At 40.9% G+C, this 9918-nt stretch overlaps 1 protein-coding gene across 2 annotated transcripts in view; it reads right to left on the bottom strand.

Moving 5' to 3' along the window:
• Positions 1 to 9918, bottom strand: part of babam2 (BRISC and BRCA1 A complex member 2) — a 77542-nt gene that overhangs the window by 48261 nt on the left and 19363 nt on the right. For both annotated transcript variants that reach the window (XM_022750436.1, XM_022750437.1), the window contains exons 5-6: positions 8887 to 9081; positions 7360 to 7434 (exon numbers count right to left, since the gene is read on the bottom strand). In XM_022750436.1, coding sequence (XP_022606157.1) covers positions 7360 to 7434; positions 8887 to 9081 — 270 coding nt within the window. The remainder of the gene's footprint in view (positions 1 to 7359; positions 7435 to 8886; positions 9082 to 9918) is intronic.

Here is a 9918-nt window from a genome sequence, read left to right as displayed (position 1 = left end):
GTCACATACACCTCACAAAACATGGTTTTGGCCTTGTGAACGCCAGTTTCTCGGGAGCCTCCTCAGAGCACCCTTCAAATTTGGCACAAAAGTCCACTTGGACTAAAGGATGAACTAATCAATATATGGTAGTCAAGGTCAAGGGTCAAAGGTCAACGTCACGTGTACTCACAAAACAACTAACACTACTTAATGTCTATTAAGGATAAAATAATCAAGTGATCTAACATTTTAATACCGAATGGTCAAAAGGTCAAACTTCTCTGTGACATTCATTAATTGTTCGCAACAATTCACTCTGAGCTATTCATAATGTTCTGCAAAATCACCTCTGGCTATTATCCAAAGCTGTATCTAAGGAAGGAGAGATTGTGACCATATTTCCTGCAACTTGGCTGGTTGGTGGAGGCGTATAACTGCAACGCTATAATTCTAGTTTCTACAAAAACAATCTAGGTGATCACCTTATGTCAATTTCAGACAGGTACCGAGCAAGTAGCTCTTCAGCTGTTGAGTGTACATGACATGGGGCGGCCGCATGTCGAAGTATCCTTGGGCAAGATACTGAACCCCACATGATGGCTGTTCCATCAGTGTATGAATGTGAGTGAATGTGTAAATGTGGCCAGTATTGTAAAGAACTTTGAGTGGTCAGTAAGACTAGAAAAGTGCTATATAAGTGCAAGTCCAAATCCACAGACAGCCGGAGGGCAGAGTAGCTGGATTATTCCAATTAAACTATTAATTACATCATATCGACTGTACAGGCTCTGAGTCTTGTGATAATGCTTGGTGAAACCTTGTTTTGGTTAACACATAAATAGAACACATATACAGGAATGTAGTTAAATTTAAAGAAAATATTCACAACTTAAATTGTAATCAGAAAATACAGTACGCATTTTCCTAAAATTGATGCTTTTAAAATCAAGCACTCTGATAAAAGTCCTACGTGTAACCACTGTTGAATTATAAGGCACAAAAAGTCTGCTTGTCGCCATGACAGCAGTGAGGACTCTTATACCAAAAGTCCAGTGCATAGACAGTTAGACTGCTACGTATTTGCCCCACACTCTGCTGCCAACCCCAGCAATACCCTCAGTCTCCTCCACTGTGCTCCTGGAGGGGGGGGGATGATGCACTCTCACCCTCCTGCTGCTGAGGTGGAAGACTGTGTCTTTGATAAACACAGGCCCGAGGAGCGTAAGGAGTACGTCTGAAGAGGATCATTAGTAGAATATTTTAATGTTTTCTCCTCCTCTGTGAAATGTTTACTGAAGCTGCTTTGTAGCACTGAATAGTACTCAGACAGGAGCAGGAAATATGATTAAAATGAGAAAAGTCAAGACCTGTTTACTTTAAATATCTAATTATGATCAACCAAAAAGGGAATTGAAAGTATGTGTATGTTATATTTTGTTTTCCAATTTAACTATGATTTGTGTATTCAGTTTTTATTTGAAATTTCTCATTTAGCGTCATTTGGGTATGCAACATTTGCCTACAGCTAATTTAAGAGTTGATATTTGGATGAAAGAATTAAAAAAAGAGGACAGGAAATGAAAAGGAGGTACAGAAATAATCGAGTCACTGACGCCGGAACCACAAACGAAGAGACAGAACGAAAGCCCAAGGCTCTGCTTCACCCTGACCCTCCACTGTCAGCTGCTGCCTGTGGAGCTTCGAAGGTTAAAATATTTATGTGTGTGTGTGTGTGTGTGTGTGTGTGTGTGAGTGTGTGTGAGAGAGAGAGAGAGAGAGAGAGAGAGAGGGAGAGGGAGAGAGAGAGAGAGCGAGAGAAATAATAAATAATTAGAGTAAAACTAATTAGATGTAAGTGCTCTTGTTGAAGCATGCACAGCTTGAGCAGACGAACTGAAGGTACTGTTATGCCCGGGGCTCAATGCAGCCCTCCCTCAGGTCAGGTTTGCAGGAAGCAAAGTTGACTTGGGGGAGTGAGATGCCAGTTTCTAGCCATTGAAGAAGCTTTGGATAAAAAAAAAAAGTAAAAAAATGTACAAATATAAATATGGCTTTATAGGAGTAGTTTGTTAATTTGGGAAATATGCTTATTTGATTTCCAGCAGAGTTGAAAAGATTTGGTACCACTCTCATATCTACGGTATCTGTCAAATATAAGGCTCAGCAAGCAGCTGGCTAGCTTAGCTTCGCACAAAGACTGGAAACAGCGGGAAACAGTGATCGTGGCTCTGTTTGAAGGTAACAAAATCTGCTTTACAGCACCCATAAAGCTTTATATCTCGTAAGTCTAATCTGTAAAGACGCTCAAGTGTGAAAACTACAACCTCCAACAGGACTCAGGGTGGACGACCGTCTGCCTCCACCGGTTAGTTTGAGAGGAGTACGAGGGGGAGAGGGGGGAGAGAGACCAGGAAGAGCTGTATATACTGTTGTATTATCATTAGTAGAATTGTTTATTGTCGTATGATTTAATTGTTGTATTCACGCTCTGTCAGACTGGTTCTTTTAAGGTTACTGTTATTTACAATAACAGCAGCAACACTGGCAATGCCAATTAATATTAACAATAATAATAATGATAGACACTAATAATATGCCTTGTGATGACAAAGATGGGAAGGGAAATACTGCAGACTAACATGAAGCATCACCTTCCAGTGAAACACGCAGAACGCAGGAGCATACAGTCTCAAAAACCAGCAATTAGACCGATCCGCTGGGACAAGCAGCGGGGCTATCAGGGAAACCTTCAGCAACAAACAGGACAGTAAGTGCTTTTTACAGCTTTCACACACATCAGCAGCTGTAAACATTTCACGTGGGGTTTATAAGGATTTATTCTGACAAAACTGAAGGTTATTGTTTATTGTCGTATGATTTATTTAGTTAAATACACATCTGTTTGCAGATATACAATTCTTCAGTTTCCAGGTTTTGAATTCATTAATTGGGGATTTTAACGCTCAACTGAAATTGTTATATTTTGTATTTTAAAATTATCAACATTATAATCAAGATAATTTCTTCCCATATTGCCTCAATCATATCATGTGCATAAAATTACACTTAATAGACAACACTTAATTCAAGTGGCAGTGATTCTTAGCAGCATATGTGGCTCCATCATTTATCACCTACAACACTACAGAACATAACAGAACAGAGTTAGGTCACCTGAAACATCCTATTGGATCAATGGCAGCTGCTTGAGGACCCCAAATATACACACAGACACACACAGAGACACACACAGAGACACACACAGAGACACACACACACACACACACACACACACACACACACACACACACACACACACACACACACACACACACACACACACACACACACACAAACACACAGAAATCGCTTTGGAGCTGGTGACATGGGTCAGTGCTTGTGGGGAAAACAAAGCTCAAGTGAAGCGAGAGCAGAGGGCTCAGTCACGAACGTGGCGTCACTCCGTGCTGATCAGTGTAGACATTTAGAGGCAAGCCGCCGCTGCACATATATGCACTCCGCAGAGCAAACGACAGCCACAAAAAGGACAGTATTAAAAGAGAAGGTGATGGTTGTAATTAATGGAAAAAGGTCAAATGAAGTAAGATATATAATTAAAGTTTTATTCCATTCTAAATTTTGACCTGAATATTAAACATATTTATGTCTCTTCCTACCTTCCAGATTAAATGAGTTAACTAGAACATAACAACGGAGTCAGGTTTTACTGCAGCCATAAGACCTTACTGATATGTGATATAGTGGGAGGTCAAGGGCCTGCGCTAAATGAGAGGTTGTAAGTAAAAGCAACTTCAAACTGGTGACAACCCAGAGGTCAAGACACAATCAAAGGATGAGACACTAAAACGGTGCCCAAGAGAACTACATGCCCTTTAAAGGGGAAGAAAACTGCCAACATCCATCTGTGTGCATTTCACTATCTTCCCTTCATCTCCGCACTCTGCTCTTTCATTTTGACTATGACTGCCCCCCTTTTAAAATAAATAAATAAATAAACAAACCAGCATTCCTCCCCCCTCCCCGAGGCTGGGCAGTCCATGCAGGAAGGTAAACATGTCCACTGTGGTGAGCTCAGACCACGCGGATGCTTCGCTCCAGGTAACAGTCGTCCTCCACGGCTCTGCGCCCACCAGCAACATCTCGGCGTTCACTAGCGGTGAAGAGTAGCCTATGTCTGAACAAATTTCCGCTTCAGTGCCAAACCCTCCCTCCTCAAGCAAGGACATCCGTGGATTTGATGGGAGGTTGATTCAAATGGAGGTCAACAGTTTGACCTCTACCTACAGTACCTGGCTGATGGCTTACACTCTGTCTGCAGAGTATCATCTTTCTGATTTTTGAAGTGTTTTTTTTTTGTAAAGAAGGATGGCTCTTAAAATGGCTGGAATGCATGTTGAAGGCTTAGTGGGTGTTCAGACCAAAAACAGCCCTGTGTTAAAATAATGCAAGGGGGCTGGCGTTGGTGGGGGCATGTTGCTTCAGGTGTCAGTGAGATGATGTATGATTGAAGAGGTTCAGTTTAACTAACAGATACAAGACTCTGAACCCTTGTCAGACAGCACAACACTATACACTGGTTAACGATACTACAGTATATCCAAGTATAAACACAAAAGGACACATTCATGGGAAATGAAAAGATGGTATAATAATACAAATACAAAAGACAAAACAAGGCGCCACAACTGGTAGAAAGAGAGAGAGGGACCAGCAGCTAAGAGCAGGTGGAGATGGTGTTGATATGGATGTTTAGTTTATTTTAGTTTCATTTAGACCAAAACTCCCTGTCCACAATTCATGTGTGTTACAGTTCAGTTATCAGTGTTCAGTTATTGTGTTACTTAATAGTTGTTTAAGCCTATTCCTCTCCAGACATGTTTTCAGTTATTTCAGTTTTACGTTAAAATCCTCTGCTATGATTAATATTTTGATTACCATGATTTTCCACATAAAAAGTGAAAAAAATAAAAAATAAAAAATAAAAAACTAGGGCTGGAAGCTCATCTACTCTTACTTCCTCACTGAGAAATTCTGGACCCACCACCACTGCTTACACCAGGTGGACAGGTGAAAGAGCAGAGAGCATCAAGATCTTGAGAGGAGGAAACATCAGAGAGACTCAGCCACATGTTTGAGCCTCAGTCAGACCCAGACTCAGACGAGCAGTCTGTTGAGACCAGAATCAGAGACTAGAAGATGGATCAGAGCGGTTAGCGCAGTTAGCATCTTTTATTTGTTTATCTTGTTTGTTAGCTTGTAACTGGCAGTGGCTGACACAGTGTTAGTGGTTGTGCTAATGTAAACTCTGGCTCTCTGTACTGACAAAGTTTCCGGTTTATTTAGCCCCGCCCCCTGTCTCTGCAAGTTGACAGGATTGGTTCCTGGCTGTCTGAATCTGTCGTGGTGTTGACAGCTTATTTCGCACATGATATGTCTTGTATTATATAAAACACATAACACCATATGGATGTTAAAAGGGTTAAAAACTTGATTTTCATCAGAGGGGTCTGCATCAGACATTTCCTGTCTTTGGTACAACCTCTATTGTAGCTCTTTAAATCCCATTTGCACTATGTTTAGGCCTGGTCTTCAGAAGCAGAGATATTTCCCAACAGAAGAAACGGTTGCAAATTGTGTGATTTAAGTAAATCCTCCCACCCTTAACATGTCTCCTCCTATTATTTGCGTGGTTCTCCCTTAAATGCATGTGCAGCTAGGAGAAAGACACACCTTGCGAACACTTGTGCATAGGTGACAGCTGAAAAAGAGGCACAAAAGCTGCAGCAAATCTGGCCCTGTGTAGCCGATATTTTCATGTTCACATATCATCTTCAGTTTAATAGACTTTTGCTTTTCAATGTTCCTTCACAGTGAATATATATATAGGGTATATCTGCCTGCTCAGTCAAGAAGTACTGTAGGAGTGAATTAACTGCACTTCAGCTGCTCTACAACAGCACATCTATGGAATTACTTGCAGTGAAGAAATACACAAAACCACTTGACTTGAAGCAGCATTCAAACCGACAGAACTAATTGCACGACAACTGTCAAACTGAAAATTCAGGTCATCGGTTTGGCGTACAGTACATTTGTGTTCTTAGAGTCCAGCCTATGTGCTGCATAATCCCGTTCCTCTGTAATGCGTAGGTGGACAAGGTGTGGGCTGATGTTCATTACTTTTCTCTCTGCAAGTCAATACTCTTCCTTAGTCTTCAAGTGCTCCCATGGTGATACTATGTATACCCTAGCTGCCAAATACAGCATAATACTGTGAGCGTATGTGTGCGTGTGCGTGTGCGTGTGTGTGTACATGTGAAGCAGAGAACATGATATGATTGGGGTGACAGGAATGTACATTCACATCCAAGATTTCGTCTCTAATAACATCACTAAATATTACAGAGTTCTTCTTAGACCACCACCCACTGGTTAAAGGTGTCAGTGTGTCTGCCTTGCTTTTGAAAACATTTGCATAGAAACCTCCAGCAAGTGACAGCATGCTTGTTTGAAAAAATGTCACCAGCAGTGCTCCCCTCAGGGCTGAGTCTCCAAACTTTCCTACCTCAAGAAATACACAGCAGGTAAAAAATAAAAAATAAAATTTGATCATGACCAGCGACAATTCGGGGCTGCTTTGACTTTGGATGAATCCACTCAAAGCCAGCAGAGAGGGACTAGTGTCAGGGCTCCAGGTCTGAGAGACATGGGGACAAAGGCTGATGTGAGGCTGATGATGGCTGCTGTTTCCCTTATGTTTACCATCATTTCCCTTCACAAACAGAGGCTAGCCCTGAAAATGCCAGAGAGCCAGGGCCTCCAGCGTGCAGGCAGTCAAAGATTGGGGGGGGGGGGGACTCGGAAATCAAAGAGACGGGGCAAATCGGCAATGCACTGATGAAGAGAACGACGAATAGGAGAGAGAGAGAGAGAGAGAGAGAGAGAGAGAGAGAGAGAGAGAGAGAGAGAGTGTTCGGGCTAAGCTGCCTCCAGACACCACGCGGCTCAGAGCAGATCGAGAGTGACGGCTTGCTGATTAGTCAACTCACAGCCCCCAAGACCGGAGTCTGCATACATGTGCACGTACGCACGCACGCACGCACACGCACACACACACACACACACACACACACACACACACACACACACACACACACTGCTGTTCATTTAAATAAACCCTACTGTTATCATTGCACACATACGAAACACATGGACACACATGCATGTAAACAAATGGACACTCATGATATCTCATGATATCTGAAGGAGGCACCTAATGACAATGTGTGGACATAATGTGAAGAAGGTGTGTACCATGAGTATGAGTGAAAATGTGTATGGGTCTGGTATGGTTACCTTGAGGAGGTAGACGGGGATGTTGCTGAAGTCCACAGGGAGTTTAAGAAGGAAACGGGCTGAAAACTCTCCTGTCTGCAGAACAAGAGGCAAAGGTAAAGTTTACCATATACAGGTTGTATAATTTCAAAATATAAAAATAAATAAATAAATAAAAAAAATAATGAATGCATGAAATGTTTAAAAATGTGTCTTCTCTTAAAATTATTATCACCAGCAATAAGGCTGAGTTTAACACCAACACCAAACAACAGTTTTTTGATGCCCAAGTTTGGGGAATATAAGTGCGATTTTTTTCTTATTTAATAAATTATGCAGGATTGCTCAATACATCCGTGCAGTAACTAAAATATATCTAAAGAAAATACATATTCTTAAGTTAGAAAAGTTTCTGGATTTAGATAAATAAAAGAAGAAGAAAATAGTAAGTATAGCCCACACATATGACCACACGTCTGCTGCAAACGTTTCACACATTTCCATGGTCTATGACACAGACACATTTCAGACAGCACCCCTGCCCGTACCCAACAAATGCAATAACATTCCCAGTAGAAACGTTTTTGAAGACAATATCATAACTTTCCTTGAACCACAGTAAGAGTTCATCTTGACAGTGACTTCTTGTTGCTCAAAACCAAACTTTACCACAGCTAACACCAACTTTATCAGCCAGAGCTTAGGAAATCTTGCCCCTTATTATCTGTATTATCTGTATTATCTGTAAAAGCTGTTGCGTTGTTTTGTAGGGGGGAGATCATAGGAAAAATGCAGTTGGTGAACTTTATTTCTTTTTTAAACAGGAGACATTACAGTTTTACAGCTAGCCCTTTAACCACTCAGCTATCAGGATGCTCCTCTGTCATTTTAAAGCTCCTAATTACTTAAAATAGCTAAAATAGCCTGGAATGCTTAATGTGCCACTGTGACATATTAATCAAAAATGCAATGCCAGTTATGCCATTACTTTAGCTAACTATCACTGTCATTACATTCATGATTAATTAGCAAAATACCTTTTGTGTCAACATATTATTAGTGTTCAAATACACATGATCTGACATGATGCAAACTCTGTATTTTGAGGCACTGGACAGTTGTCAATGTAATAGAGAACTGTTTTCTTGAATAATGTAAATTTATGATGTATGATTTTCCAAGATTGACTTTAAATGTGCAACCTGTCATGTAGGAATAAAACTGGGTTAAGTACTGTTTGTGGGATAGTGTCATTGTGTGCCCTTCACACACGCAAACAGATGCACAGATGACAACATGACGGCACAATGATGCGAAATTCATGTACGATGGGGCAGAGCTGTGACTGGTCAAATCCAACCAGGTGAAGTCAAACCTTTCTCATATCATTCCATCACATCTTTCTCTTTAACAATCAAATGTATTTATGTTTTCAACTCAAATCATAGGAATAACATGTGAACAGGGGGAAATTTTCCTTCAGGTATTTTTTTTTAATACCATCACATGACTCTTGGTTTGGTCAAATGTAGGACATCAGGTCCTTACCCAGCTGTTCTTGCGTCCGGCATAAATCTCCATGTTGCGGCCGTAGTTGGGATCCTCCAGCAGGCTGTCATACTCAAAGAGGAGCCTGGAGCTCTCGCGCAGACGCTGGCACTGGTAGTGGTGGTACTGCTGGATAAGCTCCTTCACCAGCTGGAGCAAACATTCAGGATTCCCTGCATCCCACTGGACCAAGTGCTGAGGAAGGCACCGGAGAAGAAGAAGCATAAGACAGACATTTGGCTTTTATTTTCAAAGGGTCAACATGTTAACGTGTAAAATCAATATACCATTATTATGTTTACAATAAGCAAATGATTTGGGAGGATTAAAAGTCTCATTTGGCATCTACTCCACTGTCTGTTGGGCAGATCTGAAAAGAAATCCTTGATCTTAGACACACAAAAAGATCAATATAATATTAAAAACCATGAGTGCTGTACTTTGAGCACAAACTGAATAAAGATTTCAAGATTTCAAATTTCTTCTAATGGCACCATCCTGACAGACACACTGGGGTTGAAAGTTTTTTGTTGTTGTAGATGACTACCCATTGTCTTGAGCACGGTCTTGTTCATTTCCAGTATTAATGAAAGGTACACAGCAGTGAAATATGCAGTTTGACTCCACTGACATACAAGAGATGATCAATCTGAACAACTTATTAAGATACATCAGGAAATTAATAAGCAGCAGTAGAACAATGGATAGGACACTGTGCTATTACCATTACCACTAAACATAATAGAGGAGAAAAAGAAGAAAGATTCTCAGCAATAGCCCAATCCTGACAAATGGTACTTCCCATTACCAGATCAGGAGGGAAGGGTTGTGCTAAAGGATGTCCTGTTGCCACAGAGTGATTTAAGTTGAAATGGAAAAGTACTGAACCTGACCTCTTCTATCTGAAACTCCTCTAGCCTCTGCTAACACACTGATTGTTAGCTAAAGATTTTTGATAAGTACACACGCACACACACACAAGTTGTTTTATATCATTTTATCATGGTGCTGAAATTTGAAAAAGCTGACACC

Source organism: Seriola dumerili, unplaced genomic scaffold, assembly GCF_002260705.1.
Source record: "Seriola dumerili isolate Sdu_G_001 unplaced genomic scaffold, Sdu_1.0 BDQW01000149.1, whole genome shotgun sequence".
In the NCBI taxonomy this organism is placed as follows: domain Eukaryota; kingdom Metazoa; phylum Chordata; class Actinopteri; order Carangiformes; family Carangidae; genus Seriola; species Seriola dumerili.
The sequence above is the reverse complement of the archived record's forward strand: the minus strand, read 5'-3'. Positions and strand labels throughout refer to the sequence as shown.